This window comes from Corvus brachyrhynchos, unplaced genomic scaffold (assembly GCF_000691975.1).
Source record: "Corvus brachyrhynchos isolate BGI_N302 unplaced genomic scaffold, ASM69197v1 scaffold213, whole genome shotgun sequence".
NCBI lineage: Eukaryota > Metazoa > Chordata > Aves > Passeriformes > Corvidae > Corvus > Corvus brachyrhynchos.
In genome coordinates this window covers 1,758,020-1,783,027 of record NW_008237233.1, presented here as the reverse complement: position 1 = coordinate 1,783,027, position 25,008 = coordinate 1,758,020, and the positions used below count along the sequence as shown (strand labels likewise).

General features: G+C 33.7%; 1 protein-coding gene across 13 annotated transcripts in view; it reads right to left on the bottom strand.

The window, feature by feature from the left end:
• Positions 1-25,008, bottom strand: part of MEF2C (myocyte enhancer factor 2C) — a 125,619-nt gene that overhangs the window by 61,442 nt on the left and 39,169 nt on the right. For 11 of the 13 annotated variants that reach the window (XM_017729537.1, XM_017729541.1, XM_017729538.1 and 8 more), the window contains 2 exons: positions 16,341-16,538; positions 3,920-4,123 (listed from right to left, as the gene is read on the bottom strand). In XM_017729537.1, coding sequence (XP_017585026.1) covers positions 3,920-4,123; positions 16,341-16,394 — 258 coding nt within the window. In that variant the 5' untranslated portion in view covers positions 16,395-16,538. The remainder of the gene's footprint in view (positions 1-3,919; positions 4,124-16,340; positions 16,539-25,008) is intronic. The other 2 variants (XM_017729540.1, XM_017729532.1) reach the window with 1 other exon arrangement.

Genomic DNA, 25,008 nt, shown 5'->3' with positions numbered 1-25,008 from the left:
GAAAAGGATATGGCCTAATTTCTAATAAATCCAAAGAAAGCATAATGCATATACTTGACTTTGTAAAATGCTGACATTTTTTGTTCCCCATTTCCTTACTGACAAAAGAGTTATTGCCTAGTCTTATACAATTATGCTGAATATATTATTGTTGGAATTTACATACACACTTGGAGGTTAGCACAAAGATGAAATATTATATTTTTTCTCTGTGTTGAATGAACTCTCCAGAGTTTCTGCTGTTCCTTAAAAGAAATTACTAAATCCAGCAACTAATGTTCACTTTTTAACTGAAGGAAAATTGAATGAATGACTGTAGTATGAGTAGTTTGGTGGGTGAGGCCATAATAGTTTCAATTTTAAGAATCAAGTTATATGCTAAACACAAGTTTCAGAATGTACCTTTTTTGTTTGTTTGTTTTTGTTTTGTTGGCTTTTTTTGTTTGGTTTGTTTGTTTCCCAGAATGTATGCATATTTCCATGCAGATTTTGGTAAGACTCACAGTAACTGTCACTGTTTCTTGAAATGGATAAATGTGAGTATAGAATGCATATATTTTCTCCTTCATGGGTGTCTACTGACTTTTATTTCCCTATGTATGTTGTAAGTATATTTACTGGGTGTTAACTGAAACACATTCAGCTGGTAGACAATTTTTGTGACCTGAAAAACTCAGATATATCAAATTTCATGTTAATCAACTCCATTTTGATGAAGTAAGGGGAAAACATCTCAGTTATATTTATTACATGTAAATAAAATTGCTACATATGGAAAGAAAGTGTTATTTGTTTAAATCATTAAACTACAAAAGCTCGAAGAGCAGTAATTGGCCTTTACAATTCTCTTAATATTAGCATTCTATTTTTTATCAAGATAGATTTATTGAGATCATATACCTGTAAGTTGGGTGGAACTAATTTTCCATTAAAAAACAGTGTGATGTTTGTTAGATATATGACCTTGTTTTCTTCTGATACTTTAAATAAAAAGTTATGGCTTGAATACTCACTTCTTCAGAAATGCTAAATATAATTAATACTAGTAATTACACAGAAAATATTTGCTTTATAAAATTAACAGTTTTATCCAGATCTACATGAAAAGTTATGTCATTTTTCTATTTGAATAGCAGTGGTTTAACTTAAAAGTAATTAACTACATATTAGAGAGTTGCTCTTTTAATTTTCTTTGAATATAAGTAGCTCAAAGAAGTTGCACCACATTCTAATGTCTGATTACACAGTTCTACCAAAACTGAAAAGTAACAAAATAGTTAATATTATGCTGAATGTGAACAAAAATCGGATTCTAAATTAAAGACTTTTATACGGTTTTTAGTTAAATTTCAAATTTTCATAGGTCTGACTAAAAAAGTTTTCTTTCTCTAATACTGTGCAGAAATCTATGAGCACAGCTATGCCCTTTTCTTCTGCTGAAATATAGTTATAGAACAGACATTTAGTTGAAAATTATCAGATTTAATAATGCTGTCTTATTCTCAGCTTCTGTTGATTGCTCTGGAAGAACAAGATTAAAAATTGTAAGTGTGAAATTTAGCTGTCTGAAAGTGAAAAGAAGATGGACTCCTTACAAGGGAAATATGTGTAATGTAGTCAGTTTAACTGATCAATTAAAATACTTAAATGTGTGGCAGATTTATATCCTGTAGTACCTAAAACTATACCCAGACTACACTAAGGGTCAAGCCATTTATCAGATTGCATATTTTCATGGGCTCTGTCCTCTACTGTACTTGTAACTGTGATGTTCAATATCCAGTAAAAGCATGTTAATATGGAATTCTAGTTCAAACCTACACCCTGGAGAAGTACTCCTTGGATTCTGAAACTGTACAAATATTGATATAGTTTAAGTATTTTATGTTGCAGGGAGAACATAGATAAGTAGAAAATCAAACTCAGAGCTGATAGAACATTCATTTCATTTGGCCTTTTATGTCTACTGTTCAATTTAAATAACATTTATTTCAATTACCTACTTTTATTTTGTTTTTTTTAGAGAAATGAAAACAGTTGCCCACCAAACTTTGGGTATAGCCAGAAAATTACACATCTGCATGCAAAACTGCTGATCAGCCTATCTAAATTGGGCCACTGTTTATGCAGAAAGGGATTTTACTGGTGCAGTCAGCGCTCTTTCTGAAAATGTCAACGTTATTTGAAATTTTAAGCTTTCATTCAAGTTCCTTGAAAAGCCATAGTCCTTATGATCAAAAGTATTCATTCATTGTAAAGCAAGTAATAAATCCGTAACTGGATTAGTCACCTATTTTCACAAGAAAGCCTGCAGGAAGAAGTAAAGATATCACAGGAAACTCTTCTGCTAAGAATATTCTGGCTTTTTGCCACTAAAAGAGGACAGGACTTTATTTTGGGCATAAAATTTGAATTCTGTTGGACAGGACATGACTTCCTAGATCTAAGTGACAGGAAAGGCTTCATGTTTGTACAAAATATTTGAAATAAGAGGGGAAAGATGATGGAGAGGAAGAAGAAATTATGCACTTTCCTTCTAGTAGTACCTCACTTAAATTTTATTCTGCTGTCAGAACCTCACCCTCTTCTAATGGGGGAGAGAATCCGGAGGGAAATAATGAGGAAAGCAAAACAGTAACTTCCTAGATACTGACATAAGGATAGACAGAAGAGGTATATATTCCTGTGTGCAATCTTTGCCCATCTAAGGTGGTGTGACTGGAACTCCTTGTAAAAAGTTTAACTATCTTAATTATGCAGAATCTTTTATCCTTTAAAAACATTTTATATAGAAATAACTCACTTTCTTACATTGCTAGTCTCAAAAACATGGCTAACCCTGGTGAAGATTCTAAAAGCATCAAAGTATCATTTCAGACAACATCCAGATCATTCAAAAATCTGAAACTAACTTTATAAAGGTCTGGAGTAAACTAGGCATATACACTAATATATTCAGGAATAAATTTTCACTGACCCTTCAGATAGGTTGTCGTCCTGCCACTACATTTTTAATTGAGCCTTTAGATCCCTAATCAGTCATGTGCTTTAGAAATGGGAGTTGTGTAGGTCACATAACCCATCTTTTAGATATCTGTCTAAGATAGTGTGCTTTGTTAATAGCAAAAAAATCATTGAAGGCTTCATGTATTTTTCATGGTTTGAATCCAAATTAAAGTAAAGTAAACTGACTTTTCTCCAAATATTATAAACTTAATTTTTAAAATCTTAAATTTAAATTAATAATTTTCAGTAATTGTAAATAAAAATTGTTCCTTATAATTTAAAAAAAATAAAAAGTGCTTCTAGCATTCTGACACTATTGCTTTGATACTGTTACTGTTATATTATGGTAACAATATTCTGTGTGGGTAGCTGATATATTTTTACTGAGCAGATTGTAAATCAACTTGCATTTTTTTAGACACTCTTTGTAAACAAACAAAAAGCTAAAAAAGTCAGTCAAACGCCTCCAACAAGTGGTTCTAAATCTTCTCCCACATCTTTTACAATCTATTCTTAATTCCTTCTGGACAGACAATATTGTAACTTTTGGATTGTGGAGACAAATTATGCAATGCTTTCCAGAGACCATGTCCCTGGAAGATAGTAGAAGACAAGAGGGAGATTCAGCTGGTAGGTAGTGGTCAAGGCATGGAGAGGATTAATGGGACAAATTGACAAAGCAGCACAGAAAGCTGGACAATAGGGAGGCAGAAATCCCTTTGCAGAAGTTTCTGCAAGACTCAGAAATATAAAACTGCTCACAAAAGACATGGATTTCCTGCAGCTTTGGCTTCACGGACTCCAATGTCCAAGCGATGCCCTGTTGTCCTGTTCTGCTCTCCTGCTGCTATGTCACTTGAGGGTATAATCTACTTGGGGCACCTCCATCTTAGAGCAAAAGATGAAGACTTACCTCAACAATATCTGAATTCGTTCGGCTCTCATGCGGCTCATTATACTCAGTATATTTCAGCAACACTTTGTCCATATCAGTGCTGGCATACTGGAACAGTTTGTTGGTACTGTTGAAGATGATCAGAGCAATCTCACAGTCACATAGAACACTAAGCTCATAAGCCTTCTTCATTAACCCAAATTTCCTCTTTGTAAAAGTCACCTGGAAAAAAAAGCAAAAAATGTCCATCAGAAATCCACCAGTTGCTCTCTTAGTCCTTCTCCTTTTTTTCTGAAATATAATGTGGAACTGTTGTAGTCTTTGAATTGAGTATGCTCAGGAAACAAATGCATAAATACAAATACAGCTCCAAAACAGATTATATATGTGTGTGTATGTATTACACAAGGGAGAAGTAATATGTAATTATCACCCCACGAAACTTGAGATATAGGTAAGGACTATGAGGTATTTTCATTTAGTGGTGCTATGAAGTGTTGATACTGCATGTCTCTCTGTAACTTTTAAATTCAGATACCCTTTAGACTGCATACATCTTTTCCATCAATATTTAAAAACTGCACCTCAGATTAGCAGCTGTAAATAGCTTGAACAAGTGCAGTCAATTCTGATTTTTTTTCTGATAGCAATTGACTTTGATTTAAAGCCCCCCAACTCCTGCTAGCTTCGAAGCAAAGAAATTATTTCATAAGCATTTAAGTAGTGCAAAAGAGATACATTGCTCACAATACAACACAATAATTTTGAAGAAATATCTAGTATTAAAAATTCACACCTGTGAGAAATGAGAATTATAAAGCATGAATGAAGAAAAAACAATAGCTGGTCAGCAGCCTTTGAAACAAAGTCTTTTCTGAAGACACTTATGGTATTTCATTTCAAGCCATATGCTTAGGAATGTGAACTGGCATTTTTAAGTACAAAGGGCTTTAGATCATGTTATATAGGAAAGAAATAGGGATGTGTTTACAAGTTCTCAGTAGGCCAACTAATGCCCTGACATCGTGCAAAATCCATGCAGTATGAAAATTATAATTATAGTCTACAAAACCATAATTTTCCACTGGGACTGTTTTGACAATGAAAGACCTACACATCAAATGACTTTTTTTCGTCTACTACTAGCTTACAAGTTCCAGTAAGACATGTGACTTGAAATAAGAAACTACTAAGAGCTGTTTAAGCGAATTGTGTGGTTGAATTTTTCTTCTCTGTTTCTTCACATGTGCAATTTCTATTAAATAATTTTCATTTACAGGAATTTTTAAGACAAAAAAAGGTTTTGCTAAGCCTACAATTAATCAAATTTAACATGTAGTCAAGGTACTTTGCATGTCAAGGACAGGCACACAACTAAGTTTATTGGTCTGCCTGATTCTGAATTTGTTGCTACCATCCCTTATATACCCATTAACAGTGGCACCTCTGCTCTTTAATGCTGAGGCAACATTTGTCTGTCTGTGATTCAGATGGGTGCTGTTTTAGCTTGTCACACTTCTAATACAAGTTAATGCTAAGTGCAACCACAAACTACCTTAAAATCCCAGCATGTCAGGCCAAGGAAAACGTGACTTTTTAAGTATTGCTAATCCCTATTTGTTAGACTGTCTCAGAAAGATGAGGCTTTGTGCCCATAGTGTGAACACTTATTCTCCCAAATGCATACAGAATGTTATTTCTTTTATTGTATCATTTTAGCCTCTGTCAACATACTGTTAAGAAAAGATGGATTGCCATTAAGTACAATTATTCAAACATTTTAAAAAACCACTTTCTACAGCACTGGTCTCAAGCATGCACAATTGATAGTTCTTTCTAAATTTGTTAATCATGGCTTTTGATATTTGGAATGAATAATGAGACAGGTAACAAAACTTCACTCAAATTCTAAATAATAATAATAACAATAATGATAATAAAATCCTTGTCTTCAAAATACTCCTTTAATGGTTTCTCTGATTACAGAAAAATGAAATGCAATGGTTGAAAGATACATGTATACATATATATATATAAAAGCTTGTTTTAGAAATAATTAAAGATACAGAAAATAAAATATACTAATTCAACATATTTTTCTGCATCTTACATGCCTTTCAATCAATTTTTTGACCACCGTGCTGTAGGTGGAGTATCTCTGCATTTAGCATGCTTTTCACCATTAAAGTCCACTCCAGTACAACAATATCCTTAAAGCCACTGTTTGTGTTTATTGTTAGGTAAAATTCCTGCACATTTTGAAAAACCACTCAGCTCTGCTGCACAGCAGATACTTAATTCATAGTACTTATTACCAGAATGATACTGGTTAGAGTTCCTTTTTATGGACAGTGAAAAACCCCACAAACCAGAACAACAAATCATCTAGATCTTCCTTTTCTCTTTCTTTAAAACATAATCTTAATTACTCTGAATTTAATTTGGTTTCAGTTTCTTGATCTTCCTAATATTTTCTGAATGTACCAGATAATCCTTTCTGTAACTGCTGATTAATGAATTAAAGGCAATTGTATCTACTACTGTTCCACTTCTTTTTAAATATCTCATTCATATTGGTTTATCTTTACATATACATTATCCATATACACAGATGTAAATTTATTATGCTTTTGCAAGAGTTTATAATAGAGAACATTTCAAATTTATAGTGAAATGTCCTGTCAGTAACTTCAGAAAAGATTATGAATACTCTTCAAGCCAAAATTACCAAAATTACCTCTTTGGATACATTCTTCTATGTGGCTACATAAGGAAGATGAATATGCCATATGCTAAAATACTTTTGTGAGCAATGTAAGTAAACAGAATGTTTATTACTTAACTTTATTTCTTCAATTTGTTCACCATTTGCTATGTTAACTATACTCGTCCACACTAAAGGTATCTAATAAATATTCTCTAAGGTAGCAGACAATATTCTAGTACTGAACAAGATTTGTTGAGTGGTAAAAATTAGCATAAGTTATGTAAAAGATTTGTTCTCTTTTGTCTAGTTGAAAGGCAGTGTGCAACTGCCTTCCAACTCAATTGTAGAAGCTCTGATTACATTTGAACTGATTTAGTGCTGAGAATGAACAAGACACTCACATTGTCATGAGCACAAACTGTAGCTACATCACCAAAAAATTCATGTGTTCACATAGTCTTATAATTATGTACTGTGTTCAAATTACTCAGTCTTGATAGTGTCTTATAACAACTGACAATGTCACTTTGTCATTTGACATAAACAATGCTAGTGACACTGAAGGAAAACATACACACAGTGAGAAAATCCATCTACATATTTCAAATAAGACACCCCCAAAAATGCATACACTTCAATATCTCTTTAATATTTAATTTTTTCAGCAGAAAGAATCAAATCACTACATGTCATTTCCTCACAATATTAGTCAATGTATGCTTAATTACCCCCTATCTAAATCATTGTTAATTTGTAAGTTTTCCAGTTAACAAACCTACTTCTCTTTAGGAGAAAGATAAGCAATTTAGGTTTTCCTTTTGGGATAGAATATTTTATAAAGACAGCGTGAAAATGATGGAAAATTAAAGTGGAGTGGAAAGTGGAATAGATAGGAGGCTAACATTCAAGGGTCTTTAAAACCTTTTTAAGCATGTGTATATAAAATACAAGGTTTTCAACAATTATGCAATTTCTAAATACTTGTATGAGATGCTTGAATGCATTGTTTTACATATACTGGAAAAAGAGTAGGGCGTGGATAACACCAAAATTATTTCTGAATCTTACCAAAAATAACTTAATTCTATCCCTTTGTATTAACTCAAAACCCACTAGTCTTTTATATTTGTCTTAGAACTGTGGTCATTCTACTTATTTAATTTCTATCTATTTATTTTAAATGTAATTGTCCTAATAAGAATGGTGGTACCAAGAAGGTAGGTTACTGAAGTCTGAAGCATTTTTGTGTATGAATAAGCATTAATGCTGGTGATTTTTTATGGTGTGAGCTAATCAAGATGTTACTTGATTATAAAATACTTATAGTGAAGTAGCCAACTTTCAATTTTCTTGATATAAATCAAGGTGAGATTTTTATGCATTTTGGATGGAGTTCTAACTAAAGGTGAAACACATGTGTTAAAAGAAACGCATCGAAAAAAGAGAATTGTTAAAAAGGATGTTTTTCCATTTCAACCCTGACTTTTCTTCAGTTCCATGCAAACAACTTTCAAACGGACTAAGGTTTATATGCAAGTGGAGGTGTAAACAGCCTGAATTCAAGTGTGTGTGTGTCACACACTCATATGCTCCATTTATAGGGTAATTTGGTGCAGAGAAGACTTTCTTATTTAATCACTATTAAGTTAAACTTACTCAAGCTATATTAATTAAAAGGTACTGTTGCTTGTTTGCAATTACAAATTCATCTGCTGAAATTATAATGTAGCTGTGTTGGATTTGTGAATGGGGATGCTGGCCACTGGAAATAGTCTTTATTTAACTAAATTTGTAATGACAATTTTTTACTTCTTGTAGATTTTAATATATCAGTGAAGAAACAGATGCATCCATAAATATTCTCATTTAATGAATACAGGCTTCAGGATACATTATCTATCTTTTTTGCCATGTGCTCATTGTTTCTTTCTTTTGGTGGGAGTTGGTTTGGGATTAGTTTAGTTCAGTTTAGTTTAGCTTTATTTTTAATTCATATCCTTCTAGTAATTTTTCTGAAATCTCACAAACTACGAGAGGCTGAACCATAACATCACTCCTTATTTGTCACTAATAGTCACAGCATATGTACTAACACTTTATGTTTTCAAAGTAGGAGTCTGGTGATGCTTCATGTAATTCAGTCCAACCAGTGTCAGAATATCAATGCTCTCCTTACTTCTTTCTATTCTGGCTATAGAGGTATATAGCTGCTGACATAGGAAAATGAGAGAAACAGAATTTTCACACAATCCTTCCCAAATACATTTCCTGCTATTAAACAGGTGAAGAAGAGGGATCACACAAGTATCTGATAGTGGCACCATGTTGTCAAAAAGAAGTGTTGTCTGTTTCTCCTTATTTCATCTGGAATGTCTAAATTTCTGATATGAGGACTAGAGCAAGCACAGTAGATACGATGTATGTGACAAACAGGAGGTACTTACATGAGCAGTCTACCCAACTTCAAACATAAGGCCAAGTTGGCCATGTGTAATCACAGGGGCTCTTCACTGAAATGTCACTGCCAGGCACCTAAGCCTATCCTTTCAAAATCTCAGATAACTGAGAGGCAAAAGCTGTTGTCATATTCTCTCTTCCCTTTTTCCTCTTATTGAGGAAATTCCTCTGATTTTTGTCTAGAACTGTTTGTCGTATGAAGAGGTCTGGCTGAAACTATCTTTACAATAAATCTCAAATGGGACTGGCAAACAGCACCAGTGCAGAATTTGACCTAGACAAACCTTCTTTTATGCAATAGTTGGGCATACCATATTAAATGAAAGACTTTCATCAGACTGCTTCCATGTTCTTATAAACCTCCAACATAACTTACAGGGATAAGACAGCATTGATTTATGCTGGTAAATGAGCTATTGCCCCAGAAAGCCTCAAGCATATTGAGCTATGACTTGCTAAATAGTCCAGATAAAGAGGAGTTCTAAGAGGATGCCATAAAATTATAGGCATAACAAATAAAATATTCATGATTAACTCATGTAAAAAAGAAGGTTTTTTATGTTGCACCACATTTTTAGAATCTTTGTACGAAAATAGCAGACTGAATACTTAAAGTAGTGATAATATTCAATCTGCCCAAATCCAAGATGAGGGTCAATCTTGTAAGTTTTTCCTGTGTAAAATAAAGAAAGGAGGGATAAAATTGAAAGCTATATTAATTAAAGATGATCCAGCAACCTAAGAAATTAGGAAGTTAGCCAGTATCAGTAAGCTTCCCATTTTAACTTACAAATTAGGATCTATGACCAAACAGGAATGAAAGAATAATCACAGCTAATCTCTGATACTTCACTTCCTTTTGTTGAACCAGAGAGACATGATTAAGTCCTTTATAGACAGATCTACAGATACGTACACATTCTAGGCAAAAAACATAATCTCAAAAACACAGTAGCTAATACAATATACACAAAAGCTGACTTTTTTTTTTGGTATGCTATCACTAGTTCTGGCAGGTACAAACAGATGTTTATTGTAAAAAACATGTTTACTAGTTCTGTGCTGCTAAAATGTTCATAAGGTAAAGGTCAAAGAATATTTCATTCCCTGCTGAGCAAATGGTCAGGAAGCACATTTGTCTGCATTTCCTGTCATAACAGGAAGAGTGTAACTTCTTCCTCTCCACAATGGCTTCAGTTCTGCTTACCACCTCCAGCTCTTTCTCCCCCAGGGTTTTCTAAACTATTCCTTGCAAGACAGCAAGGCTGTGCCTTTGTCTGCACTATTTTTTAGCTCTGCTGTGTTGGCAGATGTCTCATTCACTACTGCACTCTCTTTACTTAGGCTTCTTGCTCACACTTCAAATTAAAAGTAATTTGACTAAATATTTACCGTATGATAATTCACTCTAAATTATGCTCAGAACATCAATTTGTAATAGAAGCATATTTAACCTTAAAGTATTGCATTCTAGAAATTCACGGTTCATTTCAGTAGCTCTCTTAAAATGTTACTTCTCAGGTAGTCTGGCATAACATGAAAAGTGTTGCCAGAGTTGTACAGATCACTACAAATTAGGAGTCTTGAAAAATTGGGGTGTAATTCTTTTCTTGCTGAAACCTAACTTTACCTCTAAAAGACCAAGGCCAATGACTAATTTTAATGCTATATTTCAAGTATATATCTGTGTGTAATTTAATATTAGCAATGAATTAAAATGTGTAAAAGATAAAGCATGTGATGTTTAAGACAAAAGTTCCTTGATGAAAATTATGCTTGGTTGCATAGTCAAGCAGTTATGTTTTCATGTGAAAACACTTCCCTGGGGGCACGTGGGGAAATCTCATATCTTGGATAAAATGAAAATGCTTCGTGAAAGAATACTGAAAATATAAATAAATAGGTGGAAAAATGTTTTTTATCTGTCTTGTGCTCATGTTAGCATGAATATTCAAGGTTCTTCCCTCTTTCAACAGGGAAGCTCCCGATTCAGATGATAGTCTCTTATCCTTTCCTTTTAAATAGCGCTGAGACACAGATGAAAATAGATACATGAGGCTGAAATTAATTTTGAAACTAGCAGCATTAGGTATTGAAGTCAGTAGAACAAATCTAGGTCTTCCTGCAAATGGTCATTTCCCTCCAGGATATTCTTCCCCTGACCCATAACCTCGCTTTACTTATCTGCTTTGATTTGTTCTCCACTGAGCTGATTGATACCTCAGTAATTCTTAACTTATTGCTTTACAGATTTTCTGAAATTAAAGAATGGTAAAAAGTCTGGGCATCAAAAAATTAAACAGCAAGTGTTTGTTACTGTTATACCCTACTGAATTACACAGACATGATGCTTTAAAAAGGGTGTCTCAATGTTAAACACCTTAATATTGAAGTGTACACTTACTATGGTATTTAATAATAATTAAGGCCCAGGCAGCTCATTAAAAATTGAAATAAATGAACACTGTGCAGAATCATGAGATAAGATAAACTCAGTTTTAATTGTGACTTTTCACAAGTAGGAAAAAAATGCAAAACTAATGAGCAAGAAAATCATAGGGAGAAAAAATGGTGCATTACCCTGTAAGACTTCATATTTCCTAATACTAATTAGAAAAAAAATGGGGATCAAATGCAAGAGAGTGTTCCAGATCCAACACCAAAAAACATTGGGTCAATATGCCCTCGTTCCTAGGTCAAACCTCTAGATTTAGCTCTCAGACCATTGACTTAATGAGATATTTTATGAGAGACCTTGTATAAGAGTAATACAATATCATTTATGTCATTACACCTATTTATTTTAGGCCTGGACAGCCCTGTCTGGATGGCTGCAAAGAGAGTTTCAGATTGTCCCCATATAAAGCAGACCGCAAAAGGCTATCATTAAAACTAACAAAATATTTCAGACTTATAAAAGCACAGAAAAAATACAAGGACTTTTCTGAGGCAGATGAATACAATTTCCCCCTCATGTGTTTACCATGGTAAAGGTAGCTGAATTATTTCTTTCAATTAAGAAAACACAGGAAAATAAAGTTCACACATTTTTTCCAAATGACCCTCCTCCTTTTTTTTAACTAACGTAGAAGTGTTCACAGAAGCCTTCTCCAATCTGTTCAATTGAAATTTCTGCAGAAAGAACTTGTAGTAGTAGTCAGGAACTTCTAGCATCAGATGTCAATGCTAATAGTTTTGACTATCGATTCTACTGATGTTGCAATTAATATCATGCAAGCAGTCACAGTCTACTTGAATGGTCTGTTGACAAGGCTAGCACAACCTCATGAGCCTGAACAATATTACTAGGGATTCATTCCACATCTATGAAGACTATATTATCCAAGAATTATCACAGGAATAAAAAGAAAGTATTTCATCACATTGGCTGCTTATAGCAGGATTCACTTGAGAGTTTTTATTTCCATTTAATACTGTGGTGGTAACCAAACTAAACAAAATAAATAAACATTTAATCTAGCCTTGGCAGTTATTCATACCCATTCTACATGTGCCAAAGAGTGGTAAAAGGGAATTTTTCAGATAGGCTTCTCTGAAACTTTTACAACCAAAGAGAATTCATGATCCTTCAGAGAGTCAAACATTCTTGCCACCTTTGTCACCACAAGGTAACAATGAGCACTAGAAAAATACAGCCAACTTGCAGCCCACATGAAACAACATTAAATTAATGGCTCCTCCAGGTTAGAAGCCTGAATTCTGCACTCACTAAATTTGATATGAGAACTCTTAAGCAGGCCAGGGTAAAAGGACTGGGCCTCTAATAACTAGTTTGCAGTAGATTTCCTTTAATTTATCCCCAAAAATCAAAGTTTCAAATAGTTTTTGGAAAAGCACAGATTGTATCCTCATATTGCATATTTCTGTGAGATTTGCAGTGAGAAATCTGACTCTGGATAATTTGAACTTATTTATTACCAGGATGATCCCTAAAGTACACAAATCCAACCAACTAGACTTGCTCAGAGGAAATTCTCTTGAAGGGAAATCAACACTATTTTTGTCCTTCCCAATCCACTCATACAAGCCCTTTGAAGAATAGGGGAGTCTCCAACTGTAGCAGATAGTAGTGTGCAAGGAAACAGCTGTTTCACTGACAGAACAAATACACCATTAAATGGTTGACATAGATAACTATTCAGGAGGCTGGGAAAGCAAGGACAAAAATTTTGTTCCCCAGGTCTTTTAACAACTTGAACCTTTTTGCAAATATCCTGCTTTCCAAATAGACTCACCTTTGCACTGGGAGAGGAGACAGAATAATTAAACTACTGCTATATCTCCTCATATGATACATGTTCCACATATTTTTACCAGCATGTGCAGTACTGCAGAGGATTTATGTGCTTGAGAACAGCTGAGGATGCACCATCCAGGTATATCATATGTAACATACCTTGTATTGTGAAACCACACTATGTTTAAATATATACATCAATAAGGCAGTTTCTAGCCAACTGACTTGCTGCCATTCTTGCATACATTTTTTGGTGAGGTAGAAAGAAAATGTCTCTATCTGTAAATGGAGCTAAAAAGAGGCTTTGTAGAACTGTGCTTGAGCTGTTATCTTAGCTTTACTAATCAAAAACTTTTAACAATTTTTTTCTTTTGCAACCTTTTAATCTTTTTTTTTTGTATATATTTATATATTTATGCATTCAAATAAAAAGCAAATATAGAAATATAAAAAAGTTAATATTTTAAGATTCCTGGAAGTGTGCAAGTTAGAAAACAAATAAACTGATGCTGCTACACTAAAACAGCAATGCCTTGTGATATTTTAAGAACCAGTGAGGTTCTGTTGAAAGAGTACATCTCATATAAGTGGTTAAAACCTCAATCAACTATTATTGAAAATATTATTTGATCACATATATATTACTACAATTAAAAAGCCTGATCCCACACTCCAAAACCTTTTCACTGGCTTCATTGAGCTTTTTATCAGGGCACTAAATGCAAGATAAAGTCAGTAGAAATATTTTTAAAATTATCATTAACATATTAGTAAAAATAAAAAGCAGAATCAAGCCAGTTTTTTGATGTGGAGAGTAAAATAATGTAAATCTATACCTCCAGCTTCATAGTGGCAAATCAACATTAGCAAATATTGAGTTGGGATTGTTCAGCCTGGAAAAAAGAAGGCTGGGGGAATTTAACTATAGCCTTCCAGTACCTGAAGGGAGTCTACAAGAAAGATGGAGAGGCACTTTTTACAAGAGCATGGAGTGACAGGATGGGAAGGAATGTATTCAAGCTGAAAGAGAGTAGGTTTAGATTAGACATTAGGAAAAACTTCTTTACTGTGGGGGTGGTGAAACACTGGCACAGGTTGCCCAGAGAAGCTGCAGCTGCCCTGCCCCTTAGGAGTGTTTGAGGTCAGGCTGGATGTGGCTTTGAGCAACCTGGTCTTTTGGAGGGACTCTCTGCCCAGTGGAGTTGGAACTGGATGGTCTTTAAGGTTTCTTCCAACCCAAACCATTCTGTGATTCTATGAGTCTAAGAAATACTAGCAACACGAACACTTCCTACATTGCACTTGTTGGCATTCTAATATTATGGTTTTATTCATAATTATTAGTTCTGAAAGCTGGTTCTGGAATTCTTGAAACTCTACTGTGAATGCTTTGGAACACTAGCTGTCTTCTTTTTTAAAAGTATGTTTAAGGCCTTGAAAGATATTTTTTTGAAAAAAGTGGAGCTAAAATCTCTACGAATCCTATATTTGAGTAAGCAAGTTGAGATTGAAGCTGTTGTATGAACTAAAGTTATGAGTGGCAAAATTTTGTGTTATCATTTACAGAATAATTCAGGTTCCCTTCAAAAAGAAACCATTGTAGCATGGGCAAGTTTCAAACAACTACTGACTTAATATTTAATAATAGATTAAGTTCAATATTTCAAATCCAATTTCAAATCCAATTTCAACTCTGAGCTATAAGACAATCAAAATAAATATGATGATAATTCTATATTGTTAGAATTATTGCTTTTTAGCTTGTCTCACAAGAACAGCCAGCCTTTAGGGAAAACATGAAATGTATCCATCATAAAGAACATTTTGCTGTTACACATGATTTTCTGCTATGGAGATCACAAGTTACTACTAACACCACAAAATTTAAAAATTCTTGGAAAGCATATTTAAGGACTATAATTTGTTGTTATGCTTAGGCTGAGATTTTATGGCTTTTTAAAATCCTCCAAGACTAACAGCTTCTTAAAAAAATCCCTGAATATATGAAGAAATTTATAGATCAAATTAGTAGTACTGCTATATTAATAGTAACTCAGTATCAAGCTCTTAAAAATCAGCTACTGAAGATTATTTCTAAATTGTAGCCAGGTGTATGAAGAACATTAATCATAGTATTAAATAATTATATGGAGAGATTCTCATAATTGTGAATCTCCAGTTTCAACAAAACATCCATTCATTTACACCAGCTGTAAACAGCAGCAACTTTCACCGTTTATATTTGAAGATGTCAGCTATTGAGTTTCATTTTTGTGAAAACAGGGACGCAAATTCTCTAATTTATGACCATATTTTAACTAGCAGCCATAGTGCTGATAATACGTGACAGCTCCTTAGCCATTTTATTTAAAGCAGAGGTAAAAATTAACCGGTCCTGTTGGACCTAGTTAAACAGTGATTGGTTTTATAACTACAACAGGCTAATATTATTGTATGTGGGTTTTAGAACATGTTAGGCTACTCAAATTCCTTTAAAAATTCAGACAGGAAAAGATGAGACATTTTATGAAGCAGTGTAATTTTTCATATGAAGGAGACAAAAATAAAGACATTGCAAAGGTGAAGAAGCATAAATAATTGGGATGTCTGAATTTAAATGAAAGTCCTCATATTATAATAAATCATATTATAACAGTTCACAAAATATAGTACTAAAAGCCTGTATTCTGTAACAACTCACAGATATGGTTAACCATGTGTATTCCAGAATGAAGTCAAAGCAAGTGTGCAGTAGAGCACACACAGCAGTTTTTGTAGAATCAGGTCCTCAAGTAAAAACTTCCTAACTGTGCATGTTACTAAACTTGAAAACACTGTGTTTCAGGTTGTTTACAAAAGTACTTTTTCTTTGATATTTTAAAATACTTTTTGTATATGTATACATATATGTTACCATATGCATAATACACTAAGTTATCAACTTTTTAATCACTTTTGATAATAAGACACCTTATAAATATAACATAAGGTTCAAGTCAGGTATTTTTGAAACTCACCTGTCTGTTACGTTCATCCATAATCCTTGTAATCTGAATCTTTTTTCTCCCCATAGTCCCCGTTTTTTTTTCTCTCCTTCTTCCTTAAAATTACGTATTTTTCCCTTCTCTTTTCTTCCTCTTTCCTGTTTCCTCAAAACAAACCTCCTTCTTCAGCACTTGCACTACTCAGTTCACAGTCTCCTGCATCCGTTCCTGCTAAACACAGAAAGGAAATCAAATGATACTATGAAACTGATAACCACATGAAAGTTGCTGTATGAAGCTGGCCAAGCATCCTCATTATAATTTAGTGTACAAGTAAATTATAATAAAAATTTACTGCACCTATAAAATAAGTAATGCATGGAGAAAAAAATTTTATTCAAAGGCCTATTTTTGTGAAAGAAAGCCCCAAACATAAATAGATCAAGAAATAAAGAAAAAGATTGAAATACACAGTAAAAAATTTTAATGGAATTGGATTCCTTTAAATATCATTCACAGCTCTAATATGACAAATTGCCTAAATCAGAGCATTAATGAACCATTCTGTATCTATGTATGCTCAGCAGGACAGCTAATTCATTTCAGAAGGGAAAACAATTTTGTGTTTTGACAGCAGAGGTGATAATTTCCCTCATTATGCAAATATGATGGACATTTATTAAAGCCTTACTTGATATATAAGAGATATTCCCTACTTTAAATCCAAAATTCTTAACCTTATTTTTTAAGGATATAAATCAGTGAAAGTATTACTGAAGATACTTGAAGAAAACACTAGTGCACTTTTCCCTCATTTCATTTCAGTGTAAATTCTAAAATATTCTGACAAAGGATTTATAACCTGCAAACATATATTTTCCATAAAAACAGAATAATAGAGGCAGACAACAATTTAAGAATGTTTTGAAAAATATTTTCACTGTTTTATTAATGCATGAGCTTTACAATGCTGGCTCTGTCACAGAGCTTGGAGAGATACGTACAGCATATAAAAACACACCATGCAGGGAAATATTCACAAAATGTTATAAACCACATAATTAATTTCTATCATATACAAAGTATTTTTAACCATACAAGAGCCCATGGAAATAAAAAAAAAATACAAAAAATATTTAGTCTACTATAAGGTAAAAGACACAAGTTTTTTCCCTTTAATAATCTTAATTTACCATATTTGTATATTTATATAATTTTAATAGAACAGCACAAAGTTTTCTGAAACATGGAAGAGGAAAAAGAAATCTGAATAACATGAATTTTTCTGTTCTTTTGAAGTTTTTGTATTAGCTCCACAGTGCAGTAAAACTATTGCCTTGGAAATAAAAAATTAGTAATTTTAAAACAGAGTCTGGTATTTCCTTATTTATCCTATTTCGTCTCTCAGCCAACTTGATAGATTCTCACAATATGCTACATAACACTAAGCTGATATCCTGGTCATTTAATCCATTATTTGGCTCTGATTCAAAGCTATTGAGGTAGAAAAGCTAGATTTCACTCTTTCTGATCCTCAATTATCCTTTGATTTTCTTTGCATACATTAAACTTTAAGCTGCTCAAGTGTTTTTTCACTCTAAGAAAAAAAAGGTTGATGAATAAGCAGTCAGTCTGAGTTTTCTAGCTAGCCACTATGATGTAATTAATCTGTTGAGCAAAACAAATGTTCAAGTATAATACTTACTGCATTTCTGTACATGAATGTCTTTTTATATTATTTTCTGGGCATATTTATATATCATTACTGTAATGCAGAACACAGAATGTTGAACAATTCATATAGTAAATATAATAAAATGTAGATTGCAAAAATTCTTTGTTGCTTTTTATATTTGAAAACAATAACTTCTCACTGCTTAAAAAGATACAAAGGTTGTGGTTATATTTGCAACAACAAAAAAAAGAGTTAAAAAAGTCCAAAACTTTGAAATAAATTTATTTTTTAAATGTATTTTTAAAAGTCTTTTTCCAAACAAAGTTAGGAGACAGTCTTATCTGATTTTCAGTGTTGACAAACAAACCCAGTGTATTTTTAGAAACAATTTTAGATTTCCTTGGATTGGGTTTCTTTCCTGTTTTTCCTATAGTCTTACCCCTGACACAAAGCACAAGTTAGAATGGTGTTTCCCGTGCACATGCAGGACTCAAAGGAGTCTAAAAGGCTTTCCCTGTAGCAGAAAACCCACGCTCTAATCCACAGCAAATGCATATGAAACAACTTCCTTTCCTTTCATTTAGCTGAGGCCAGTGCTATCGGTTTACAGCCCTCTGTCTGCCTAAGCTTCTATTCACTGCAGGGTGGAAGGTCAGGGTGGGCAGATTAGAGCAGTGGTGAGGTTAGTGAGGATGAGCTGCTCTGCAGATCAAGATGCTGATGCTGAGTGAGTTCAGAAAAAACTCAGTACTGAGAAAACTCTTGTCAGGAAGGATAAAAATCTTAGCGGAGGAGCAGTATGTTGAGTCCCTCCCACACAATTACCAGTTCCATGTTTAAGACCAGTCTTCAAACAACAACAGCTTTTACAGACAGTTTAAAGTCAGAACCTTAACATTCCTGTGATCTACACAAAATTATCTTAAAGTAATTCATGCAAGACTTGATAAGCAGAATTTTGCATATAACATATAATTAGGTCATCCGCATAAAATATATAATTTGCAAAGAAACATAAATTTGCTTAAACGGGCAGTGAGTTAAGTTTCCTTGCATGGATTAAAAAAAAAAAAGTCTTCCTGTAGGTCCTAGTTTGCTTTTTTCCTTCCAGTTTAATTTCAAATAAAAGTTTTTCAATTTTTGTAGCAAATCTATTTCCTGTTAAACCCCCACATTTCTGCTATTCTTACTACTACTGCAAACAAACTGGGAAGCCTGTGGCATTCTCTATATCTCAGTCTTTTACACAGACACACAGACACAGACATGCACATATATGGACGTATATACATATATTTACACACATACCTATCAACACACAGTCCTTCAAGTGCTATTCTTACTATGCGTTTGTTCATAGTTCTATATATTTCATTAGTACATACATTAAAAAGATAGCTGGACTGATTCCCACTCAGTGAAATTCAGATAAGTAAATCAAGTCATCTCATGCAAGGGCTGTAACCTTCAAAGGCTGGTAATTTCCAAGTCAAACAGAATGTAAAGAACTCTGGAGACCAACAAATCCCCATGGCTGCTTGGGACTTCATCAGTGCTCTCAATACCTTTTGAAAGTTTTTGCAGGATCAAGGATTGCAGTATTAAGTATTTAAAGTTCCTGTTAACTGGTAAATTTTTATTTCACGAACACTAATAAAGCACATTGACTAGAAAAGTTGAGTGTACTACAAAAGTCAAATAGTACTGCAGGCTTCAATTATCCAACAGAATCTAAAAAGAAACTTTGTTGAAGTCGCTCCACATAAAAGAAACCTTCCAACTTAATGATATAATCACATGCAAACAAGTTGCATTTAAAGAAACACAGTTAGATGCTATTGTGTTATAGTTTTCTGCATTTTTTTTGCAAAGCCAAACAGCAAGGAAAAAAACCAAAACCAAACCAAAACAGACTGCTTACAAAAAGAGGAACTTCATTTTTGGCGGGCTTCTGTTCACTATATGATTTGGCAGAGGTAGTGGTAGCTGACAGAAGATTGATCTGAGCCTTGAGAAGGGAACAGAGCTAAAGGAAAAATGCAGCAAATCACTTGACTGCTCCTGTCTCTCTTTTGAACACTCACACACAGACATATGTGCACACATATACACACATGCACACCCGCTATCCTTTCTTTGCAACACAGAAGAATCTCGACAGAATGGCAGGAAGCACGCACAGAGCAGTCAGGGAAGGATATTATGTCAGCAACCACGAACAATAAAAGGTGTAAAGGTGCTTCCTTCCCTAAACTGTTCCAGAAGTGCAAAATGGGAACCAAAACTGTCCACTTCCTTCTCCGCTCAAAACTGTCTGAATCTGCTCTGCTGCAACACCCCAGACAGAGAGTCCTTTGAGAAGTTACACCAGGAGCAATAAGGAGTATCAAAACAAGACAGTAACAGTATTTAATTTATAAACAAGAAGGCAGCCAGAGAAAAACCAAGTTAAAATGTGCTAGAAGTTAGGATATTCATGGCTTTACAAAAGTAACAAACTTGTCATAAGGATGTCCTTCTTACTTTAAACAGCTTGCATTCTGAGTGGATTAATTAGGTTAAAACTGAAGAACAAAATAATATTTTTTTTATTATGCTGATATAAGGAAGTAAACAAAAAAGTGCTGTTCCCTTTCTCTTACCATTCTTATCTTGATATATATAAGTAACTCTAAAGGTCTATGAAATCTTTTTATGCAAACCTGTTTTCTCAAACAAGTTTTGAATCTCTGTCTAATAATGTGAATGTACTGAGTAAGCGCACATTGTCTACTTTTCTGATGAAAAATTAGCTGCAAAAACTGCAACATAACCATAAACATCAACAGTGAGGGACACATATTAAGATAAAATGGTCACTCAAATTTTTCTGTAAAATCCCCGGCTATGTTCCACACAGAGACAAAGACAGCTACACAGTGAAGAAACAGCTGGGCATACTGCATCAATTGAAGACATTACTCATTTTGTGTCTGTCACCTTGAGCTGGATATAGTTTAAAGAAATGCAGAGAAGGGTGAAAATAATTAGCATATATCATGTTATCTGACTGAGATCAGCTGACATTAAAGAGAGAAGTGGTTCTTCACATTTACATGGTGGTTTTGTTGCATGGTCATTACAAAAGATACAGTTTGGGCCATTAACAGAAGGTTATGATAAAATTATATATGTCATCACCATGGCAATATACCAATAAAGCAAAAATGGTACGATCTACAGTATGGTTTTCCAGGCAGAAAGCCATGAAAAATGAATCTGAGTCATCTTAAGCTTTCAAACATCTGTCCACAACACTCTGATTTAGAAATTAAACATAACCTACAGTTATGTGTTTTGATCTTATGGGCAGGCTGCCATATGAAAAGGTTGGAAGAGAGTTCATTTTAATCTACTAAATTTAACTCTCAAGAGATCATTTGGCTCCAGGAAATATAAAACAAACTTTTACACCATAATGGATATATTATAATAGATGAAGTACTGGAGACTACTGGAGAGACAGTAAGTCAAACCAAAAAGTCTGTACACAAAGAAAATATTTGTAATCTGTAACTACCAAGGCTTATCGTTTCAGTTATCTAACCTGACTTCTGACTTATGGCATGAGCTTAATTTATAATGGAGAATAATTCAAGGGCAATGAAGTTCTGAACCACAGCTGGAGTAAAATGTTCATAAAGTTGCAAACTACAAAATCATTCCCTATATCTAAGTTGTTACTTAGAAGTTTAAGAGAAAACTTAAATAATTTGATTTGAATTAATATTTCATTAATTTTTCAACTGATTTTGAAAGCACCTACTGGACTTTTAAGATTATTTCACTCCATTTATTAGTTTGCGTGTTTATGTATAAAGGATAGTAGAAAGTGTTTACTTTAAATCTGAGCTTCCAGAGTTATACCTTATTTTCTTGTTTACATTTCAACATATTCCTAGTATAATGAAAATGTAGCAATGAATTGCAGAAAAATTCCTCTCTTGCAGCTGAGTTACTGGCTTAATCAATACCATTATTTTCTATGCCTTGGAAAAGCCATGAGAATATTTTGCAATGTGATTATTATTTTTTTTTTTTAATTTGGAATTAAACATTTTGAAGACTCATTGTAAGAATGCTTCAGACAGCTGTGGTCTATGTAGCTTATAATTCAGATACAGTACCAAGTTATCTCACAGAGCAAGAACTTGTGCAGCATGGGTGGAAGAGTTTCTTGTTTTGCAAAGATCCCCTGAAATTTTTTTGAGGGAAAACTAAATATCATTGCCAAAACAGTGGAGAAGATGATACTTAACAGTTGCCCTATTTCTCTATGCCATAGAACCTGCTTTTCAAGAGACTGAGGTATCCAGACACAGAATACTTTGTCTGTAGCTGCTTCTCTATTTAAGTCAATCCATGGCTGTATGAAAGGAAAAGAGTGACTTATCTTACCTTTCACAGAATGTGCTGAGAAGCATCCATCCAGCATAGTGAAGAAGGATTTTATGAATATTGCATGCATGCTATACCAAACCTGGTCATGCTGGTAAAAAACCATGACAGAAGACCAAAATACATCCAAGTGATTGTGGAATTTGCCACAGATGGTGAGTCATTCCTTGCAGCAGTACGCCAAAAGAAGCAACCACCAGATGAAAACTGTTTGCCTGGACTCCAGGCATAAGATATGTGCCTGCTATGCTTGATGAAGAAAGGAAGACTTGGCTAATTTACAACATTTCTAAAGATGGCTAAAATGGACTATTTGATTTGTGAAGCAAAGAATGCAGACACTAATGCAGATTTTAAGTAAGCAGTTAAGTCAAATGATGGTATAAAATATATACCTGTGAAGAGTCAATTTTAAAACTACAATAACTATTGGGTGGTATTTCCATGTGTACCCATCACCCAAAAGAAAAAAATTTAAAGTAAATAGTTTGAAGAAAAGGTCTACATGTTTATGGTTAGATTCATGATGTACCCTTAGCAGCTATACGGACATAATGGGAGTGTGACCAATATAAATGGAATAAGATCTATAAGGTACTTCAGAGACTGGCTCAAGCATAGCAGTTTCTTCAATTAGACATGCTAATAATAAAAGGGGAAAAAATAAAGGACTGAAAAGTGAATCATCTAATTGTTTTGAAATGGAGACTGCCTACGAATAGAAACTAGACTGAAAATGGATTCGAGAAATTGGACCACTGCAAATTCACATAGGAGTCTTGACAGTTTTGAGCTAATAATTTGATTGGATTGCATTATAGTTACTAGATGCATAAAGAATATAATGAAAGGTGTTTCACAAATTCAGTCTGTCATTTACTGAGCTAAAAAGAGGAAGCACTTCAGCATTTATCAGGGTAAGGTTTAGCATCTTGTGAGCTGAAAAGGTCTTGGAGCTACTCTGGTTTGGGTCTACTTGTATTGAAAGACATCTTGCACACAAAGTAAAATACTAGTGCTATAATGTGGGAGCACTCTTAAACACAAATGACTTTAAAGAGTGTTGGCTTATTACAGGAAAAGTGTAAGATCTCTAGTGTTAAGTTATTGCATCACCTGAAAGCAGGCTCTGACTGTGGTTAGATCTAGATGTACAGATTTGTTAGTAATGTTTGTATGTGAGGAAGTCTGTGTAACTTATATCCCCAAAGCAGCTTTTAAGAATCAGGGGATAATTCCAGGTATTATTGGAAAAAGCTGTATAATACAATAGCAAATCATAGTCTGAACTTGTGTACAAGTGCTTAGTAATGCCAATATCAGTAACAGGCAATTTTAGATTTCCTCTATTGAAGAAGTTATGGATTAATTCTCAAAAGGATTATTTCCTAAGAGATTCCTAAGGGGTAAGACTTTCTGCTTATAATTTGCTGAATTGTAGAAATGCAAGGAAGCTTGGTACATGCACTTAGACAGTGTCTGTCTGAGCTATGGTCAATGATTAGCCTAGAAGCAATAGATGGAATGGATGGAGAAGAGAAGTAAATTTTGGATAGAACGGATGGACTTGTCAAGATCTACACAGGCCTGGTCTCATTTGTTTTCATCCAACAAGCTTCAGAGAAATTTTACACACTCTGACCCAGGATCCTCTTCTCACTCAAAGAATCCTCCTTTGGAATCCTCCAAAGGAATCCTCCCTTTTCTCACTGTAATCATACATATCTATGTTTAACAACGTAGCTGAGTTCTGCTATTCCAGGTTTGTGCTGCACTACCACTTCATCTCTGTGAGGAGGAACAAAGACTTGGAATGCAGGAACCTCATAATCATATTTTGAAAACGAATATCTTACACATTTGCAAATGAATCATCACAGGAAGATTTTAGAGAAAAGAGAATGCTTTTAGAAACTATTTTTGTGGCATAAATAAATAGAAAAAAACCATAATAAGAACCCAAAGTGTCTTTAAATTACCAAACAAATAAATGACTGAGGACTATAGTTGGTTCAAAGTTTAAGATGAAAATTAGATGAAGGATGATCTAAGGAGGTAGAATAGAGGAAAAAACTGTAGATGAAAATACCGTAAAACCAGGAACATTAATGTAGAAATTAAGAGAAAAAAAACTGAGATGCAAATAAGTTCCTCATTGTAAGAAAATACATACTTCTACCAGAAAACAGACTCTATAGAAACATTGTCAATGGGGTTAATAAAAGGAATCCTCTCCAACATAGTTAAGGTGACAAAAATTGCCAAGGTAAAGCTTGAACCAAATTAAAACTGTTTCATGTTTGTGATGGGAAATATCTTGATGTGAAAACTGTATAAATATGTTGGGGTGGCATAACGTTTTTTTCTGAATTGGAAGTGTGGCTTATGGTGTTGCCATATTAAGAGTAATTTGAGTAATGTCTGGAAGATGAAAGAGATAGAACTTATAAGGTTATTGCTAGTAAGCATAATTTCTGTGATCTTGTAGTCCTGAAAACTTGAAAAAAATACAGCAAAGAGCTCTACTAGGTATTAGTTTGTAAAGGTTTGTAATTTGTGATGATAAGGAGAAGCTAAATATATAGAAAC